The 22359-nt window shown below is 48.9% G+C and overlaps 1 protein-coding gene across 10 annotated transcripts in view; it reads right to left on the bottom strand.

Annotated features, from left to right (window-relative positions):
* DNM1 (dynamin 1) overlaps positions 1 to 22359 on the bottom strand; it is a 742836-nt gene that overhangs the window by 263535 nt on the left and 456942 nt on the right. For all 10 annotated transcript variants that reach the window (XM_078646632.1, XM_078646628.1, XM_078646630.1 and 7 more), the window contains exon 11: positions 19437 to 19523. In XM_078646632.1, the coding sequence (XP_078502758.1) occupies positions 19437 to 19523 (87 nt within the window). The remainder of the gene's footprint in view (positions 1 to 19436; positions 19524 to 22359) is intronic.

The following is a 22359-nucleotide window of genomic DNA, read 5'->3' as shown; positions in this document are numbered from 1 at the left end:
ATGTTCCTCTGAGCAATATCCTTGACAAGGAAGGTAATTGGGAGGGAACTCCCGAAAGGGAAGGGCATACCCATTTTCTACGAGATTGAGAACCCAAAGATCTGATGTAACCGATTCCCAATCTTGTAGAAAGTGGGTAAGCCGACCCCCTACCGGACCCACATGATCCTGAATGGCGGATCTAGGGCTGCTTTTCTGTGGCTGGGGGGTTGGAGGAGGTGGAGGAGGAAGAGGCTTGACGCCCTCGAGGACGCGCCCTTTGCTTTCCCCTGTACGATCTATACAAGGTATTTTGCTGCTGCTGCTGCTGTTGTTGTTGCTGCTGCTGACCTTGTCTAAATGTACGAAAGGAAGAGCGACCAAAACCTCTGAATTTCCTGGTCGTAGAACCTCTGACTTGAAGACCAAGAGATCTAGCAGTCGCCCTGCTATCCTTGAACCTCTCCAAGGCCGTATCTGCCTTTTTGCCAAAGAGTCCTTCACCATCAAAAGGCAGATCTAACAAAGCAGACTGTACATCAGCAGAAAAATCAGAGGATTTTAACCAAGCTGAACGCCTTGTGGCAACAGCCGTGCCCATGATCCTTGCCACAGAATCTGCAGTATCGAGGCCGCTCTGGATAACCTGACGAGCTGCTGCTTGAGTGTCAGATAAAACTTCCTCAAAGTCACCCCTGCAATCTTCTGGAACCTTAGGGATCAATGAACGCATAGAGTCCATAAGAGCGTGGACATATCTTCCCATAAGGCAAGTGGCATTTGTTGATTTTTTTTTTTTTTTTTTTTTTTTTTTTTTTTTGAAAACCTTTATTGTACAAAGAAAGCTCACAAATACGGGCCTACAACCCACGAGGGCTGGCCACCACATGGTAGATAACGTAATAAATGAAAAACAAAGTTTCAACAGGATATGTCACCAGGAGCACAGGAGAAACAATAAGAGCATCGAGCAATCAGCAAGAACAGGACAATAAAAGGTTAATTTTCTAATGCGGGGTGGGGAAACAGAAGAATCATGGGCCGTGCAAAAAACAACCAGGGAGGGGCCGCGGCAAGCCGCCATCTTACGATCACAGAATGACAAAAGAGGCCATACCAACATAGCTATCAAAGAGTATAAACGTAATCGGAATATAAAGAAACGACAATGGCATCAATCAAATCGCACCTACCCGTCGCCGCCCCCACCCAAATTGAGGAGACATGATCAAAAAGGCCCACATAACAAAAGACAATACGATACGCATCCCAACAAAATAAAAGGACCCCCATAAAGGAGGAAAAAGGGGAGAGGGAAAAAGGGAACGAAAGAAGGGACTCCCACCAAACCACGCACCCCCAGGAGTGAAAGCAGGATAATAGAGTCCGGCAAGCGACATAGCAAAAATCGATACCGAATTACCCAGCGAGCTACAATCAGATACATACCGGAATACGAAAGTCACAGAAACTCCCCAGGGGGATACAGGAGGAGACGGAGTCCCGGAAAAAGTGAACACACAAGAGCCATAGAACAGAAAAAGAGGAAATAAGGGAGGAAAAAGACCCCCCAATACGGACAGACCCCCCCAACCCACCCCTAAAGCCCACCCTGCACCCCTGCAGAAGGCTACGGCCTACCCCCCCGCAGCGTGCCTGTCGCCCTAATTAGAACCCGAAATATAGCGGAGCAAAGTTAAGTCGGAAACAAAGACAAAAATGGGAAGGGAAGAGAAGGAAACGAGGGATGGGAAACACACACAGACATACACGGGGGAGGGCCGGGAGACAGGAGTAAACGCACCCAGCCACCCGCCTGAGTCTAGGAGCCAGGTCCCCGGGAAGCCAAAGAACATCGGGTTAAAGTCCAGGGGCACCAGTCAATCACACAGAACCATACCGGGACAGGTTGACCGTCCAAACCAGTGCAAGACTACCGCACACAGATGCCAATATACATCAGCCCTGTCCTTGTTTGTCCAAAGTGGAAACGGTCCGATCCAGCGAGGACCAGGTTACGAAGAACAGGAGACAGACAGCAGGAAGATCCAACGGCAGTCCGGAAAAGGCACGTAAAGTGGAACACGGACGATCCAGGAAAGTCACGAAGTGTAGCAACCGATGCAGGCACGAGTCCAAGGATATGTCCAGGAGAACCGACCCATCTGGGCCAGCACAGGAGACATCGCCGGGCAGCAGCGACCGAAAGGAAGCGGGAGAGTCATGAAGGCCAGGCCAAGTAAAATCCAGCTCCCGGGCCCGAGAAAAAGAAGGTAGCGCAGGAGGAGGAGGCGCCATCAAGTTCCGTACAGCAGCAGACGCGGTCGGAGCCGGGGCCAATTCCGCCAGGATAATTCCAGCCGCACCCCGCGGCGGCACAATCACATCTGGCCGTGGGGGCCCAGGAGGCCCGCCGTGAGGAACCATCTCCGAAGCTAGGATAGGCGCGGTCACACAGAGCCGCCAGGAGAGCAGGGTGTCCAGTAACTCCTTAAGTGTAGGAAAACATTCACAGTATCCGGCACCCGGGCCATGCGGCGGGCCCCCAGCGCTCGCCCAGGCCCGGTCAAGACACTCGGGGTCGGTCGCCATTTTGAGAGTCCGACAAGGCAGCGCGGCTGTAAATCTCCGCCGGGGCGGCAGTAAGGCAAACAAAGTCCCGCTGACCGGCAACAGAGCACCCCGGGCAGGAAGGGGGGCCATCAGAAGAAAGGGATTCGCCGGCCACCCAACGCCGCCGGTCCCGTTCTCCGAGTCCGGGCGGCAAAATCAAAATGGCCGGACCGGAGAACAAAGGGAGAGCAAGCCGGACACACGAGGAGCTTCGACCGCGGAAGGCAGCGCCTCCACCATAGGCCTCCTCTCCACAGGAATCGGCCGGGAAGGACCTCCGGCCCACACGAACAACGGCCCTCCGACCACCTCCTCCGCGCCCCGGAGGGCAGATCCGCAGGCTCCGTCTGGCCCGGGAGCCGGCAAGAAGATCCAGGCCAGTCCGCCTCCGACACCCCAACACAATCGGGGGCACTGCACCGGATCCACAGCAGCCAGGATAACCGGAACAAGAGGTAAGTGCCTGCAAGGCGTCGTAGCACCACCACTCAGCAAACAGGGCTTCCCGGGGCAGGATTACAGCAGGATAAATGTGAAAACCCAGGCGGGCGAACGGAGCCGAGCTAAAGCGCGGCCATCTCGGTCGCGAGCTAGGCTCCTCCCCCGGCATTTGTTGATTTTAACGCCATACTTGCGGAAGAGAAAGTCTTCTTAGCCACTTGATCCTGCTTTATAGCTTCCTTGTCGCCAGGTACCTGTGGAAAAGCACCAACCGACTTCTTTGAACATGCCGCTTGAATCACCAAACTCTCAGGTGAAGGGTGAGATGACAAAAAGGCAGGGTCCTCAGGAGCTACTCTATACCTCCTAGCCACACCTTTCGAAACAGCAGGAGCAGAAAGAGGCTTCTTCCACACCTCCATAATGGGTTCAGTCAAAGCATCATTAAACGGGAGTAATGGCTCCACAGCAGAGCTCGGAGAATGAAGAACCTCAGTTAGCAGATTTGATTTAAATTCGACAGTAGGTAAAGTTAAACCTAAAAGTCCCGCTGCCTTTTTCATAACCACATGATATGGCTGAACATCCTTAGAGGGTGCATCAGGGCCTGATGGTAAAACCCACTCTGGGGAAAATTCAAGACCACTCGCCTCTGCTAGGTCCTCGAAATAATTCTCATCCAGCTCACCTCCTTCCAAGTCAGAATGAGACTCACAATACCTTTGCTCTTCCAGGAAACGTTGAGCCTCTCTCCTAGACCTCTGCTTAACACGGAGTGCAGCCGGATCCACTGTCGACTCTGACGGCGCCGGAGCCGACGTCGGAATCGAATCCGAAGGCTTAGAAGGATGATCCATAGACTTGCTTGGAGCGGGTGACGCCGACACCGGTGATGGAGTCGTCGACTTCGGTCGAGTCGACATCGGCGTCGACCTCGGTGGAGCCTGGTACTGCCACATCGGGGTAGGGCTGGCATATACGGCATGAAAGGTGCCGGGGCATAGGAATGAGGTATACCCAAATTGAAAGCCATTGGACCCATGGGACCCGAAGGTGCTCCAGAGGGGTACCATGACCTCGAGAAAACACCATACATAGCGTTGAGAAACGCCGAAGGATCCTGACCTGGAGCTGGAAAAGGTGGATGCTCAGGTCGATCTCGAGGTAGATTCGAATCTGTTTCAACAACAGGAGTCGAAACCTCCTCCTCAACAGGAACTCCACCGACGTCTTCTGGAGTCGGAGATGGAGCCGGAGTCGGAGATGGAGCCGGAGTCGGATCGGGAACCGGAGTCGGAGAATGAATTTGCGACTCCGAAGGCGAGGCCTCGTCTTCTTGATCCGATTCTTGTGGAGGAATTACTTTCGATTTTATCTTCTTGGGTGACCTCGACCTCGAGTCAGACTTATCACCCGAATAACGTCGAGATTCATGTCTCCTCTTCTTATGCTTCTTACGAGACCTTGAAGCATGATCTGACGATGACTTCGAAGCCGACGCCTCTCGAGACCTCGATCTCGATTTCGACTTCTTCGAGTGGGATTTCGAAGATTTCCTAACCTTATCGGCCTTCAGCTTAGCAACAAGAAGCTTAGACTCCCTTTCTCGCAGGGCCTTTGGATTCATCTTTTGACACGACGAACACCCATCTACGTCGTGGTCGGAGCTCAGACACCAAATACAGTCTTGGTGTGGGTCCGTGATGGAAATCATCTTTCCGCATTCTCTACAGGGTTTAAAACCCGTCTTCTTTGTCGACATAATAAAAGAGCAAAGAGGTCAGAGAACGGAGAAATGAAGAAATACAGTAACAGAGTTACTAGAAGCTACAGAGTATCCCGAAACCGTTAGCGTCGACGACGCGGAAAAAAGGGAACTGATGTCATCACGCCGGCGTGGGCCTATTGTAGGCATCGGTGACGTCAGCTGAGTCGCGAACGATGTCGTGTCTCTATGACGTCCGAGTCCACGTCGGCGCGAGGCTACAAAAAGAATTTCTGAATGTTGCTGACGCAAGGGGATATTCACAAGGTGAGGAATCCACACGGCAGATGTATCTATCAGAATTGATTTCTTAACTCTTTGGGACGGGTACACCAGAATCTGTCTTCTCAAGTATGCTGACCCCACTGGAAGACATTTTGTAAAACCCCACTCGCTAATTGTATGGCAAAGGGAAGTACCTTGACGAATCTGAGGAATTTTTTGTGTGTCTGCTATTAATTGGCATGCGTAGCTTTAAGGGCTATGGCCGCCACACAGTCACCCTTCCTTAAGAGTGGGATGATTTCTAGCAGTGTGGCCCCTTTTTTTAACTTTTGTGTCTTAATGAACTTATTAAAAAATCAGAAGTTCAAAATAGGTCTCTCTCTCTCTCTCTATCCAAAAAGTAAACAGAATAAAATCCATGGCTGATTTTTCACCTTAGTACTCTTTCCATGGTTTTCTTTCTTAGGAGCTCTTCTACTTTCTGTTATAGGTGGTTATTTCGTCCCTGATACAACCTCTTACTGTCAGTGGCTCTGTAAAAGTTTTATGCAATAGTCATGTTGTATGACTTTGAGTATCCATGTGTCGGAGCGGATTGCTCTCCACTCCGGGAGGAACCCTCTACACGAACAAGTTACTTACCTTCAGTAACGATATATCTGTAAGAGACATATATTAGTTATTTATTCCTCACTTTAGAATTATTCTGGCATCAGATTTGATCCAGAGAATTTTTCTTCAGCAGTACCCATGTGAGTCGGTAGGTGGTGTTGGACAACCCCAAGTTTGTTGTAGGCGTCGTGATCATCGGATTGACATTGCAGTTTCTACTTAGACACCTTCCCTGCGTGCTTTAGTCAGTTCTTTACACACCCTTCCACTGCAGAAGCGCAGAGCCCTGCGAGACACTGACCACTGGTGCACAAAACTAGGGCCCTGAAAAAGAGTCCCTCACCCTAGACGTCAGTTCGCAGAATGAGGAGGATGGGTGGGGCGGTGAGGAATCCTTAACTAATATATGTCTCTTACAGATATATTGTTACCAAAGGAAAGTAACTTGTTCATCTGAAAGAGACTATTAATTATGGATTCCTCACTTTAGAATAGATACCCCAGCAATACAAACCCCGGAGGTGGGTCTGCGAACTAAGCTCACACCAGAAAATCCTGGAGAACTGAACGGCCAAAGAAGCCGCCTCTCTGGACTTGGCTGTCCAGGAGATAGCCCTTGAGAGTGCCCAGAGCAGAACCCTGCTGGGCCAAGGAAAGAATGAAGAGGAGAACCTCTGGAAGGGGGACAGAAGGGGGATCCACAGCCTTTGCTGCACACCATGCCACAAATTTTTTCCATCTACAGGCATACACCGTTTTGGTGGAGGGACGCCTGGCTGCCAAGATAACGTTACAGACTTCGGGAGGAAGGTCGAAAGCTGTAAACTGTCGCCGCTCAATCTCAACGCAAGGAGGTGGAGGCTGACCAGGTTCGGGTGGAGGACCGTCCCTTGCTGCTGCAACAGAAGATCCTTACGAAGGGGCAGTCTGATCAGAGGTTCGATGGCCATGTGCAAGAGCTCGGAATACCAGACTCTTCTTGCCCAGTCCAGAGCCACAAGAATGACTTGAGCCCGGTCGCGCTAGATCTTTTCAGCACTCTGGGCAGAAGTGGTATAGGTGGAAATGCATATACAAGACTGCAACTCCACTCACAACGAAAAGCGTCGCAGAGCGATTGCCACCTTGGAAATTCCAATGCGCAGAACTGCTGACATTGCGAGTTCTCTTCGGTGGCGAACAGATCTAACCAAGGCTCTCTCCACTGCTGAAAGAGACCTTGTACCACCTCCGAGTGAAGATGCCATTTAAGATCCATCATGCATCGGCAGCTGAGTTAATCCGCCCTGGCGTTCATGGAACCTGCCAGGTGTTGAAACACCAGGAAAATGCCAGGATGTTCCAGCCAAGTCCAGAGGCGAAGAGCCTCTTGACATAGGGTCCATGACCTCACCCCGCTATGTTTATTGCAGTACCACATGGTGGTAGTGTTGTCCGTGAACATCTGCACTACTCTTCCTTTGACAGAAGGAAGGAATGCTTTCAGTGAAAGACAGATCGGCCATAGCTCCAGCAGGTTGCTGTGGAGCCCAGACTCCGCAGGAGACCAGAGGCCTCTGATTTCCGCCTCCCCGTGTGGCTGCCCCACCCCAGAATTGATGCATCTGTTACCACTGTAAACTCTTGTTGGGGAAGGGAGAGGGATCTGCCGTTGACCCAATCCTGGACGCAATCAGAAAGATTTCCCTGATGCTGTTCCCACTGGAACTTTAGGTCCCACTGCAGAGCCCGCATATGCCATCTGGTATAGTCCACCATGAGGCCCAGTAGCCTAAGGGACATTCTGACTGAAACCCGGGATAGAGGCTGAAAAATGGAATCATAGCCCGAATATCCTGGACTGGCTGCTCGGGAGGATAAGCCTGAAAATGCGCTATGTCCAGAACGGCTCAGATGAAAAGGAGCTTCTGAGAGGGAATCAGGTGTGACTTCGGCACATTGATGGCAAACCCCAGCAAATGCAGGAGGTCGCCGTAGTCTGGAGGTGGAGACGACAGCCTGGGGTGAGCCCACCTTCAACAGCCAGTCGTAAACATAGGGGAAGACTGGAACCTCTTATCTGCGCAGATGAGCTGTGACCACCACCATCACTTTCGTGAATACCCGAGGGGCGCTGGTAAGGCCAAAGGGGAGCACAGTGAACTGAAAGTGCTCGTGGCCTACCGTGAACCGTAGGTAACGCCGGTGGGCAGGCAGGACGGGGATGTGAAAATAGGGGTCCTGCAAGTCCAATGCTACCATCCAGTCTCCAGGGTCAAGGGCAGACAAGACCTGAGCCAGTGTCAACATTTTTAACTTCTCCTACCGGAGGAAGCGACTGACGTCCCTGAGGTCCAAGATAGGACGCAGGCCCTTGTCCTTCTTAGGCATCAGAAAGTAGTGGGAATAACAACCACAACCTACTTCTGCGGCAGGAACTCGCTCGTTGGCTCCCTTGGCCAAGATAGCCGTCACTTCCTGGTGGAGAAGACCAAAGTGATCCTCCGACATGCAATGGCATTCAGGTGGCATGGATCGAGGGGTAGTCTCAAAGGGGAGGGAGTAGCCCCTTCGGCCTATCTGCAAAACCCACCTGTCCTACGTAATGTTGGGCTAGTGGGGGAGGTGATGGTGGATCCTGCCGCCCACTGGCAAATGGTGGGCCTGAAAGGTCGGACAAGAAGGGCTTGGAGGCTGCTGCAGAGGGGGTGCTGGTGGACTGGCCTGCCCGGTGGCCCCCAGACCCTCGATGGTGGGTCCCACGTCCCCAAACCGTGCAGAGGCTGGACAGCTGGCACAGAGCTGTGGCTCTGGGTGGAACGTGGCAGGGCACCCATTCCGTAGCCACGAAAGGGGTGACAAGCAGACTGTGCGGGGTGAGAGGTAGAAGCGAGGCCCGAAGACCTGGCCGTAGCCCTGGAGTTGTAGCGATTTGTCTGCTTTGTCGCCAAACAAGCGACGTCCATCAAAGAGCATGTCCAAAAGTGTAGCATGGACATCACCAGAAAAGCCAGTGGACCTCAGCCAGGCGTAGCATCTGAAGGGTACCGATGTTGAAATCGTCCTGCCAAGCGAGTCGGTGGTGTCCAGTCCGCATCTTATGGCGAACTTGGCTGCGTCTCTCCCTTCGGCAACTGCACGAGTGAGCACAGCTCGGCACTACTCCGGGCACTGTGGCAGCACCTGCACGACCATGTCCCACATAGAATGTGAGTAACGGCCCAAGAGACATGCAGTGTTCACCGACCGCAGTCCTATGCTGGAGGAAGAAAACATTTTCTTCCCAAGATGGCCCAGCTTCTTGAATTCCCCATCAGGTGGAGCGGTAGGGACTGTGCCCTTGGAAGTTGAGGCTTGGACCACCAAGCTCTCGAGGGTAGGGTGTTGGGAGAGGACAATTGTGTCACCCTGACCCGGCAGTGGCATCGTGCAATCAACCTTTCACAGGGGCCCCAGTGTTGGGCTTGGACCAAGTGCCCAAAAGGATGTCCATGAGGGCATCATTGAACAGCAGCAGGGGCTCCGAAGAGGCCACTGACCGTTGAAGCACCTTGGTCAGGAGGTTAGTCCTGACTGCACCGCAGGAAGCTCATGGTTTAAGGCCTCAGCCACCCTACGTAACACCACTGCGTATGATGCACCCTCCTCCGTAGCCACAGTAGGGGGAGATAGCATGCCATGATCTGGAGAGGTGTACAAACCACTGGCCTCACCCAACTCTTCTCTCCAGTCCGGTTCCTCTAACTGGTCTGCCAGAGGGTCCACAGCCCCCTCCCAGTCCTCTTCACCCTCCTCTGGTAGCTACACCGGGCGATAGGGAGCACCTGGGGAGACCCTTACGGTACAAAAGTACCGGTCGGCGCCGGTATCGACGTCCGTGTTCACATCAAGTGGGAGGCTGAGGTCGACTTCGGTTGGGAGCACAAATGGCAACGGAGGGGGCAGAGGGGTCGCCAATAGATTCTGCACTGGAGGAGGTCTCGATCAGCGCCGATCTGGATCCAGGCCTGGATCCTTGGGGGCCCTGCGGTGCCAGAGTAGAAGACGCCGTATTCAAAGGACTAGAACGACAGCCTGGTCCACGGGCCCCGGAGGCACGCCGGTGGAGTCTGGCTGCCCAAAGATGGAGCGGAGGGCTTTGTAAAAGCTACGAAGTCTGGCAGGGGTAGCTCAGGCTCCCGGGAAGGCCGGATTCGACCCAACAGGCTCAGCAGGCAGAGCCGGGCAACTACCATCTGCATCCCGTGTCATGTCGGCCGACTGACGAGGAAAACGCAAAGAGCGACGGTGCGTCTTCGCCTTCTTCTTGTGCTTCAACTTACCCAAAGACGAAGAGTGGAGGTGATGGCTCCGTGGCCTCCCTTTCGACCGGGACCTCGAGCAGCACAGAGCCGACTGCCGGGCCTCCAGAAGCTTTCAGGACCACTCCCGCAAAGACTTCGGGGCCATAGCCCGGCAGTCGGAGCACAACTTCGGGTCGTGGTCACGCTCCAGGCACCAGAGGCACACAAGATGAGGGTCCGTCACCGACATCAACTTGTGGCAGGAGCCACAAGGCTTGAAGCTGGTCCGCCGAGATGACATCCCGGTGCACCAGGAGTCAGACGACTCGAAAAGACGTCGATAAAAAGTCGAAAAAACAGAGTGTAAAAGTGACTCGAGGTACGCTCTCTCTGGATCCGCGCTGGCTGGCGTGGAAAAAAATACATTACGTCAACGCGCAGGGTGGCATCTAAGTAGATACTGCGAAGTCATTCCGGCAATCACGACACCAACGGCGAACGCTGACTCAACCAACGCCACCTACCGACGCGCAGGGGTACTGCTGAAGAAAAAATCTCTGGATTCAGTCTGACGCCTGGGGGTAATTCATAATGTGAGGAATCAATAACTAATAGTCTCTTTCAGATCTGCCCCTTACTGGTATCGTATGTCGGGGATCACTTGGCAGCTAGTCCAGTCCTCTTCCTCTGGCCACACACAGAAAGGGCTGTTGTGGGTTTCTGCTATTGTTATATTATATTATTTGCACTGGTTTGCAGAGGAATAGATGTTTTTGGTGAACAGATCAGAGTCTGTCTTCTTCCACAGGGTTTTTAAATAAATGATACTCCTCTCCTGAATGACCATCTAACTGTAAGCCGCTCCTCCATCACCGTTGCTATTTTATTGTCTTTTTTCATTCTTTGGAGTGAGTCACAGACTGCTAGTCAAAAAACGTTTTCCCCAATGAAAGCCATGTTGATTTTTGAAGCCTGAAACTCTTTTAGTAATTGATGCTCACAGCGAGGTCGTCTTGTTAGGGTGGTGCCTGAGCACATCTGTCTGCAAGCTTTGTGCGCTGCATCCAGTGCTGACTTTAGGCAGGTGTTCGATATGGTCTTCACTTCCTGTATTGAAGTGATGCATCAACTCCTCAATATCCTGCCATTGCCGATGGCCATAAGCGTTTTGCTGGGCATTTGAACGGTCTATATGCCACTGTGGGGCAGCAGCTCTTTCTGACTTTGAGCCCACCATTGCTATCCTCTTGCTGTCCTTGACCGGTGGTGGTTCTGTGGCTGTAGGAGCACCGACTCTCTTCCTTGCTAAGATTACAATTATAGTCTGCCACTGCACTGCCCTTGAGGTAGGTGGGGTCTTGGGAGACAGGCTTGCATTGCTGAAGGCTTCCTTCTCCTGATCCAAGACACGTGGCAGATGGGCAGGTACTGGTACTTTCTCTGCAATGGTGGCAGAGGTTCTAGCAGGAAACACAACCCCGTTGGCTCCTCTTCCTGGTGTACCCCCATATGTGTCCACTGCTCTCTTTATGAGGATGCTATAGGCAGCAATGTAGCTGGGGAGGTTAAGGTCTTCAGGAGGTATGTTACAACACCCATTACTGGTAAGTCACTGTCCAAGGTCATGCCTGTTCCCTTCTTGTTCCTTGATTCTGAACAAAGCCCTGTTGGAATCGGTCTTCATCTTGGTATCCTTCACCAGAGACGAGTTTTTCCTCTTGTGATGAGATCAATGTTGAGATTCTAACTCCATGTGTTCCTCCTCCAGTTCTTTGTCTGTTGGTGGAATTCAAAATCTCTTTAGGGAGTCATCAAAATCCTTTCTTTGGCTCACAGCTGCGATCTCTGCCTTGAGCTGGTGCTTCTTCTTTTACATTGAGTGCCCTTTGTTCAGCGTCAAGAACACCTTTCTCTTTGGCATCAGTCTCCTTTTTCCTCCCCTTTCTTGATCACGTTTTGGGGGTGAGCCAACGTTTGAGGGTTTACCACCGATCGTGGCTTTTGGCTTCAACCCACCTTTTGACTACATTTTAGTCACTGAGGATTTCAGAGTTGAGGGAGTCTCAAGTCTGAAGATTTTAGCCCTGCCCCGATATGGTTGTTTGGTGTTACCTACCGCTTCTTGAGGCTCTCTTCACTCATTTTCTTTGTCAACTACTCCTTTTTTGTGTTTGACATCAATCTCCTCGGTGCTGGATCATTACCCCGGTGTCACCCCGGTTTCTTCATCAAGCCACAGCCTTAGATTGCTATGGGAGGGTTGCTTTTGTTATGTTATGTTATTAAAACTTATAAAGCACATGAATACCAAACGGTATCTTGGCGCTAGCATTCCTGAGTGAGTTGAGACCTCTATTTATTAAATAGCCAAGTTTTGAAAGCCTTCCTGAAGGCTGACAAAGAAGGGAGAGTCCTAATGGAGTTGGGAAGGCTATTCCAAAGTTTCTTGGCCCTCACTGTGAAGCTTCTGCTTTTGCTGTGGCTGCATCATGCCGTGGTGTACCCACCTTTGCTTTTCTGAGCAACAGGGAGTTCAGGCTCCCTCTACCACTTGCTGAGAGAGTGAATACCTAAAAAGAGATCTTGTGACGAGAAATTGTATTTTTCTTGATCACCACTGAAGTCTGATGTAGATGATCGTATGAAGCCTCGGAATACAGGCACTGCCTGAAATTGAGATACTGGAGGATCAGGGCAGGCAGTTAAAGCTGTTGTCAGTATACCAGTTTAAATCCTCTAGGCCATTTGCCCAACCCAGACCCCCTAGGCAGCTATTAGGCCAAGGACAAATTCTTCCTTCAAAAAGGTATAATGGCCTCTTGGGTCTGGAGTGCAGCCTTCACTCTCACTTCCCAGTTTAGTGTTCTTTTTCAGAGAGGCTCTTACTGGTGCAACACAGTTCGTCACCTTGGAATACGTCTGAGGTGAATGACCATCAGCGGAGAGAGGAGTTCATGATTTCGGCACAGAGTGGTTCTGCTCAATGGGATTTGGCACTGAGGTAGCCATGTCAAACGAGGACCATTAATTATTCAGCCAGCCTCAGATGAAGAATCAGACTTTGAGGGTGATCAGGAGGTGGAATCACTCCCCCTCATTGATGATGATCTATATGAACACAGTGATGTGCCACATATTGATAGGATTTTGAGATGGCGCAGGTGTAAATGGCCTTTCCAGCTACAAACACTCCACTTCAGATAGCCCTCTTTATTTGCTTCCCTCTTTAACCCCTTCCACGCTCGTGACGGAACCATTCCGTCACGAGCCACGGTGGGGCTGTGCTGGTGACGGAATGGTTCCGTCACGGCCCTGCCGCCGCGCCTGTGCGGCGCGTTCTATTGAGCGGGCGGGGCCGTGACGGAACCATTCCGTCACAAGCACAGCCCTACCCCCCCAGGCCGCGGCCAAGGGGTTCATAAAGCAGCAAGTGGATCTGATATACCTGTGCAACAGTCAAAGCACAAAAAATTTACTTGTATAAGGATGAGAGCCATGCTTGCCTTAGCGAACACCCCAAGCTCAGGCCATGAATAACTCCTCTTCTCTCTCTTTGATGGAGTTGGAAGTCATGCTAAGACAAAACCAGCACAACTTCATGGCCAGGACCCAAACACCACAGACAAATAGTGTGAGGGTCTGTGATGGGTATTCCACCCTCATAGCTTCTAGAGGATTTGAACCCTGAATGCTTAGAGAGCCACATCCTAGCACTGCACCAAAAATATTTGTCAAAAATATTTGAATTTGCTGTGCGAGGAATCCCCTCAGAAAAACATGCTCTGAATTAGTGTTAAAAGCATGAAAAAGGGAACCGACGGGCACTTTATGGCTCCAGTGACATTGATGTGGTGTCAGAGATGCAGCCAGCACACACTATAGACATGCATGAGCCACTGGAAACGTTACTGGATACCGCCTGCCTCCTGAGATATTCTGAGGGAGAGAAATCTGCAAGGAGAAGTATCTATCAAAATCAGTATATTCTTTCAAGTTAGAAGAGGTGATTTTTCCTTGTTACGGGAGAATCCAAACTTGCTGTTATTGTGTGGATTGGAGGGGGTTTCCCTTTAACCGTCAATCGTATAAGTAAAGAAATACTTGGTGGCTGTGTCCCCTCATTAAGGCAGCTACTGGAGCAATGCACTTTGGAAATATTCTTGGGACTGATTTTAGTTGAAATAGGAAGACCTTGACGTAGTAATGGCAGCCAGCCATCACAAACTACAGATATTTTCGGTGCTTGGGGTGGATTGCGATGTGAAAATAAGCGTCCTACTGGTCAAAAGATGCCACAAATGCTACTCCCATGAAGAATTGAAGAATCTTGTGTAGGGATAGTGTGCACAGTTATTGATTGAGGTATTTGTTTAATTGCTAAAGATCTACAATTGTACTCTGCTCACCTGACTGCGGGAAGAGGAAGAAGCGCAAAAAGAATCATCCATTTTGTTGGGGATCTGGGGTCAAATTCCATTGCATCTTTGTCTAACAGAGAACATCTCAGCTTGCAAGAGACTTAGACGTGGGCCTGTGGAAGAGTAAGAAATGGCTTCTGAATGACTTTTATAAGATTACCAAAAGGCATCACATCTAGGACCCATGAATCGGTTATGATAGCTTTCCCTTAATCATGGCAACCCGAAATTCTTCACGCAGTCGAAGACACCTTGTGGTGAAATGAAGGTTGTGGCCTGTGCCTGATGGGAGTTAGTGTCATCTTGCTCTGTCTTGACCTCTTGACTGAGCTCCTTGCATGTGGCGCGGTGAATGCTTTCAGTAGGCTGATGATGGTCGAGTCCTATATTACTGCTGCGGATACAGAAAACAATACAACTGTTGGAGTATTTGATAGAGTTGGTATCCTTCTCGGTATAAAGATTGCCCTCTTCCACAGGCACCCCAAAAAGGCTGCTGCCACCTCTGTTGCCACACGATGGAGCAACATGTCCTTCCCGATGCACTCCGATACACCTTAATCCTGCGTTCACGCTGGCGCTTCACCCTGGCCCCTTCGATTTATGGAGGGAATGCGAATGTTTAATGATTTCAGATCTGTTTTCCTTTGGTGGGAAATTCTTACATTGGAGAGTTACCAGCAAGACGTTGGGTTGACAGCTTCAGAGAGATAACATTATACGCAACTAAAGCATTGGGTTCTACACCTATATCCCTGATATATGACTAGCAGTGACCAAAGAGCTTAACCACATTGAAAAGTATGTGCGTCGTACTGAGAGGATGAAAGAAGCCATTTCTTTTTTCTTTTTGCCCACATGCTCAGCACCCTTCCCAAGAAGTAGCCCAGTTATAGACAGTTTTGAGCAGAACTATTAGACGATCCCATTTCCGATACACCATGGCAAAAATTATGGAAGGACATAGCCAAATTCAACCACTTCACAAAATTGAGGGAAGTGCATTACAAAGTGGTGTTTGATTGGTATCGTTACCCCACCAAACTTAAAAAATATCCTAATACAGCAGAGCTCTGTTGCAGGGGATGTGGACTATTAGGCGACTTCAGGCATCTTATGGGATTGCCCGATCGTTACACCATTTTGGGCAGGATTTTCAATTCAAAAAGTGTCCTAATAGAAAACTGCTGTTGTTGTGGACTATATGTCACAATTGAGAATGGTCAAGATCTTTTCCATGAAAAACTTCAGAGAGGTCGTTCAGACTGTTCTACAGATATCAAAGTCAGTGCGCACCTTGCATGAACTGCACAGTGTCTTTGACAGTTATCGTGAACTATCTGTCAAAGAATGTGACAGACTCAGATAAATGTCTACATTGGAACAATTGACCTTTCCGGCATCAAAAATTCGACCCCCATACCTGTGCAACGGGATAAATACTGGTCATCAACATCGAACAAGATGAACTTGGAGATGTTAACTTGCCAAAACATTGCTGATGCTCTAGTGAACACTGAATTTCCAATTATTGCAAGTGGAATGATTGTATATGAGGAGTTGGTGCCTGCAGAGATATAGTCTAAAGGTACGGGCCATATTGTTCGAGAAATTATGTCTATGTACTGTTTCTTGTAGAGCGCATAAATCACCCAAGGGTCTCGTAGTGCTTTGCCGCAACTCAGGAACAGATAGAAAAGATGGTTAAGAATAAAAGAAATTTAGAATAGTCGGGTCTTAAGGGACTTATGAAACTTTGTATGCTCGATCTCGGTTCGTAGGTCTATAGGCAGAGAGTTTCAGAGGGTGGGGGCCAATTTCAAAAAAGATTTACTACCATGCTCAACTGTTCGGACCGTCGGGACTATTAGTAGATGTTTGTTTGCAGAGCAAAGTGTCCTAGAAGGCGAATACTTCTTTAGTTTAGTTGCCAGATACTGAGGGCCCTGTCCATTTAGAGTTTTATGGACAAGACAACAGATTTTGAAGTCTATTCGCTTCTTGATAGGCAGCCAATGAAGCGTCCTCAAACTGGGAGCAGAGGGAGAATGAGCTGGAAGATTTAAAGCCAGTTTGCTGCTGTATTTTGCAGAACGTGGAGCTTATAAAGGAGTTCAGTGTTTATGGAAGCCAACAAGGCATTCCCATAATCCAGGCGACTGACAATCAGACCCTGGATCAGTGGCAGACAGGAAGGCAAAAAGACCCATTTACATTTTCAACGAATTGCGTGCATTATCCCGCAACTAGTATGTATTGTGTGGTTGACATGATCGCGCATAGAAAGTTGGTTGTCAATCATTACGCCGAGATTACGGGCTGAATCTTTCGGAGTGGGACAGCTACCTAAGGTAGGTGGCCACCAGTCATTTGTCCATAGAGTCTGTGCATTGCCAAAAAGAACAACTTCTGTTTTGTTAGCATTCAGCTGGCGGTTGTTAGTTGACATCCATTTGTTTATGTCAAGCATGCATTGTCCAAATCTATGTTTGGTACTAGTGACATCTGACCCAAGAGTGATTTATAGCTGTGTATCATTGGCGTACGACAATGTGTCGAAGCCGTGATCCTTGATGATTTTAGCCAAGGGAGATACATATGAGTTACAGAGGGTAGGGCTCAGGATAGATCCCTGGGGGACGCCGTTATTTATGGGTTGGCTCTAGAAGTGAAAGCGCCAATTTGGCCTCAAAAGGTGAGGTCACTCAGATAACTCCTGAGCCAGGCCAATGCAGAGCCCTCGACACCAGCCTCTCTCAGGCGATCCAGAAGAATGTAATGGGAGATGGTGTCGAAGAAGGCCGACAGATCTAACAGGACTAAGATAGCCGACCTCCGATTGTGCAAAGAGAATCTGATGCTATCCACCACTAAAAGTAAAGCCATTTCGGTGCTATGAAAAGCTCGAAACCCTGACTGAGAGGGATCCAGCACTTTATTTTTCTCTAGATGTTTAACTAATTGACCAATTATCAGGGGGTCTTGGAATTTACCAAACAGAGGGAGAAGAGATATGGGTCGGTAGTTGTTTAGTTGTTCAGGGTCAGATTCAGGTTTCTTTAAAATAGGTCTGACTATGGCCTCCTTCCACCTTATGGGTACCTGCGAATGGAGTAAAGAAAGGTTGAAGAGCCTCGTTAGGCAGGGAGTGATGACTGGACTGATTTTTAATAGAACCTGGGAAGATACTATATCAGAAGGGGATCTTCATTTTATCTTTTTAAGTGCCAGTGTAACTTCTTCCAGAGAGAATTCTGTTTTTTTCTTTTAGGGTAGAGGCCACCAAGGAGCCTCTTACTTCTGTTCTCTGTGTATGCAATTGAACAGTCATGAGGAAATTGACTATATATATTCAACAATATTTAACAGCATTCATAAGTCAAGGATCGTCAGAGTTATGGATTCATTATGGAACAGACGAGAAAAGACAATTCATCCCGCTCATACTTTGTACAAGAAACTTGACCCAGAGATGCCCAGCGGTTTTATGTAGCCACATTTTCTTATGGGTAATGAAACTATGAGCAAAATTGGAATAAAGCTTGGAGCTTTAACTGCTGAACCTGTGAAGTTTCTAAAAGGATTTGCTGGGACAGAAGAATAGTGTGACTTTAAAGATGTAGAAAAATACCTTGGTGTGTGTGTGGAAAACGATTTCTGACTGTTACACATTTACGATCTTCGGTACAGTCAGTTCAAGAGCTCAATCCCACTAAGTGGCCTTCCACGGAGGTCATATTCTGTGCATGCACGCATTAGAAGAGCATTCTCCCTGATCAGATGATGTGCAAATGTTGTGGTTCATGCATATGTAGAGAAAGATCTGTGTGAATTTGGTTGGGAAGATATTGATGGGGTGCTAAAGCCTCTAACCACAGGACTATACATGAACTTGCAAAACCTGTTCTACAAAAAGATGTCCCTGTCGATATGCTCTTCTCAAATGTTCAACATTCTGCAAATGTACCACGAGTGAACGGCGAAACAAATAAAGTGAACTATGAAAATGAGGCTAAAACAGGAGTGATCAACATTTTTTTCATATTCAGATCATAAACATTGTTTGTTGTATTCATAAAAGGATTAAACTCCAGTTATTTGTTTCATTTCTATATATGTCTTCTTTCTCTATTATGGCTGCCATCTTGGAAAATGGTGGAAGGGTTGCTCTGAGGAGTTATATTCTGTCTATATAAGTCTACTTATATTTGGCAGCAAAATGAAGTATATAGGTTTCATGGTTCCTGAAATATTACATCATCACTGCAACACATCTGCCATTTTTAAAAATGTCATCCAGAAAAAATTGGCTTAGATCAGCAATATTTACCCAAGCTAAATTACTTCTCTAATGATCCAAAAACACAAATCAAAAATGAAAATCTCTGAACAACAATTATGGGATTATAATACGACAGACAGGATATCCCCCATGTTTGTTTTCTCTTTCTCTCATATCCCCATAATGGCCTGCTGTTCTCTTTGGCAGATGATTAACAACAGGTTCTTGGTCTCAATGAGCAGCAAGAAGTATTGGGACTGTCTGTTATCGCACTATTTAATCAGAGATTCTGGACAACAATCATGAGCTCTGCGGTGACTTGTGTAATTTATAGGCCACTAGCAAATCAGCCCTTTTGAGTTCAATTTAAATAACTTTCTTTATTTCCTGTGTATCGCGTTTCAGCGAATATACCACAAAATGTACAAGTTTAAATCCCTGATGCAGTATAACATGCCTCTGACAACACAACAATCGCCTGTATCCTTTGGGCCTCTGAAGCCTTCTACAACCACTGGAGCTCTTTTGGAAAGAATGAAATACGTAGGAAAACCTCTGGTGTGATGTCACATCATAGGCTGTTTTGGGGTCAACTGACGTCGTAAGGAGTCACACCCATGGTGGAGGCCAACATTTTAAACATTGACAGCAAGACGCAATACATGGCTTAACCATCTTTAGGCTCAGCAAGTCATTATACAACAGATTTATAGTGCAAGATTAAGGTCATAACATTCATTTCACTGCGAGGCCTGCACGTGTGACGCGAGAGCGTTGACAATGGTGTTGGGAGAGGAGAGGCTGGGAATGTTTGTAACATCATGATTGTGGACTCTTACCTGCTCTTTGGTTTTTCCTTCCCGGTCCCGGATATGCGTCGACACGATTCTTTCCATCTCTTCTCGCAGGAGGGGGTACTGGCTAAGCTGTACAGAGAAGAAAGCACCCATACATGGGAAGTGAGGGAGAGAAGCAGACTCCACTGAAAGGCCATGGGATGGCCATGAACTGCAGGCAAGCACACACAAGGAGCAGAGATGCGGAGATTTTCCAAGTTTCCAAAGCAAGGATCCACATAATCGGGCTAAGGGTACGAAGGACAGAAAAGCAAGGATCTGGCCGGCCCACCCAGTGGGTCCCGAAGCACTCGATCCTGGTTTACACCCACAAGATTTGGATAATCGCTTTTACTAGGTGGCTCTCCAACAATCAACGTCCCGAGAAGTGAACACAGAGCATGAGGGCCGTGTACAACCCTCCGACTGCTCCTCACTAGACGCAGCCTTCGACTTCAAGACACAAACTTGTTAGGTGAAGGCTACACCCTTGAGGACATGAGATCGTTGAAATAAGGGTCAGAGATTGAGCTGTTGAATACGATCTACACTGATAATAAACAGGAATATGCAAACCTACCAAGGCGTGTGCTTTGGCAAGGGACAGGCTGCCTCAAAGCTCATGGAGCCACAGACCGAGGCATGAAGGATGCTTCAAGAAGGACATGTGGCCACTGATCATGGATGACTCCAAACCCCTGGAAGGGCACGAAGCCAGTAATGTGGGCCCGTCAGACAGACACCACACTGGGAATGGGGGGATGGGGAATCTCCCTGAATGAGTCACAATCTAGCATGTTCCCAGTTATGCGAGAACAAGTCAGATTCCTTGAAGACACACTAAGGTTTAATTTTTTATTCAAGTGAAGGCTTCTACACAACTCCACTGATTAGGAGAAATTGAAAAGGAGATGTGGACACCAGTGTGTGTGAGATGCCCAAAAAGTGAAAGATTTAGAGCAGGAGAGTGGTGGTTAAACTGCTTCTAGAAGTGTCTTTGGACACAGGCCAGATGGCTCTGGGAGAAGGTGAAATTGGTATTGACAGAATAATGTTGTACGCCCTGGATCTTTCTGAGGTTTGGGGAATAGAGAAACAAAAGGATCTCTGGAGTCGATGACTTTGAGAGGGCTCATTAACCGCTTCAGCGCGGCGCAGATTCCTGCGCTGTGCTGAACGTTCTAATGAGCCACCGGGCTCATGACGGAACGGTTCCGTCATGAGCATCGAAGGGGTTAATAGTTAACATAATATGCGGAAAATAGAGCAGCAGCAGAGTTTGTGTTCACTTGACACAAATCCTGTGTTTGTCTTGTACACTGATCTTTCCAAGACACATTCAACAGCACATCTAGTGAAGACTTCAGCTCGAGGTATAGGTCGTGGACATGGACAAGAAACATGGCCTAGACCAACACTTTCGCCTTCCTCTGAAGGCCTGTGGGGCTAAAAGGTGGCAGGCACATCACATTAAATAGAAAGAATAAACTTGGAAAATCTCTCAGCAAAGCTCTGCTTCTTTTTAAATCCCAAGTACACAAATCAAGAGTAACAATCACTTTCAGAACAGGGTAATCTAGCAAAGATAGTATGGTGTGCAGAGGCCAGCATGCCCAAGGCATAGGCTAGATAGGCCAGAGAGGTACATCTAGTGATGCCCTGAGAGCAGGAATCAGAGCAGGATGCAGATACAAAGGGCATGGGCGCTCTGCCAACCCTACACACAGAGGCCTCTGAAACCAGGGAATGCAGGAGACACTCACACACACATGCACCACAGCACAAGGAACACATCACAACTCACAACACCAAGGCCACAGAGAGTAACTTTGATTCAGCCATGAAGTAGGAGCTAGGCTGATGTGACCCCGAAGGCGAGTAGCCCTCAGAGCCCGTAGAGCTCCCACGGGCATGCACAAAGCTCACATAGACACATGCATGCAAACAAATGGGAGCATCACAATGGGCACTACACAAAGTAACAGCAGGAGTTTGTTGGGAACTAGAGAAGGGCAGAGGGCCCTCTGAAAGCTGGCAGCCCACAGAACGCCACCCATGCCAGGGCATGCATGAGGCTCACTCTGATGCATGCGAACGAAGGCGCACAACACAAAAGAACGAGAAATGCCAAGAAAGCTGGAGTCTGGCTGGTTCGTCCTCCGAAGGCCGGGAGCCCACTGAGCCCGCAGGACTCCTGTCATGCCACAGACATGCATACAAAGCAAGAACACGTGAGGCACATAGGGTGGCATCGAGCTGGGGGCATGCAGCAAGTATTGGGGCGGAGGAAGACAGCCAGTAGGACCCAGAAACTATTGCAATGGCTGACAGATGCGTGTGAGGGAGCTGGCTGAAGGTGACCCAATCCAGGATGAACACAGAATGCACTCGGACCTCACTCACTTAAGGGTTAACACGGGTGGCACTGCCTACCTCACGCCCTCTCTACTAAACAAAAATCCAAGTGCCACCGTTACTAGGTGTCCTGTCTGACCATAAAAACAATTTAGCAGGAGATAGTGTGTGAGGTATGTGAACAAAAATGGGAAATATTCCATTTAATCTAAAAACAAACAAAAACAGAGCCAGATTTCTCTGTGTCGGAGCCAATTCTTTTCCTCTGAGGGTTTGCCTCTTGCCTCAAATAGGCAGGGATCCTTTGACTGTCAGAAAAGGAGGTTCTACTCTTCAAAAGAAACCGCTCACCTTCAAGCCAGCAAGACTGCTAGCTGGGCCTACCAGCGTAAGATAAGGTTTGCGAATTCTCTGTTCTTCAACATTTAGAGAGAACAGCCAACAGACATGGGTGAGAATGGTTACACATCTTCTCACGTGACTTGAAAAGGACCCAGGCCGGTGGACCACTATGGGGCGAAACATGTGTTGGCTGTCGTCTCTAAATGTTGAAGAACACGGGATAACCCAA

The sequence above is a fragment of the Lissotriton helveticus genome, chromosome 5_2, assembly GCF_964261635.1.
Source record: "Lissotriton helveticus chromosome 5_2, aLisHel1.1, whole genome shotgun sequence".
Taxonomy (NCBI): Eukaryota; Metazoa; Chordata; class Amphibia; order Caudata; family Salamandridae; genus Lissotriton; species Lissotriton helveticus.
This window is presented reverse-complemented; position numbering and strand designations above follow the sequence as displayed.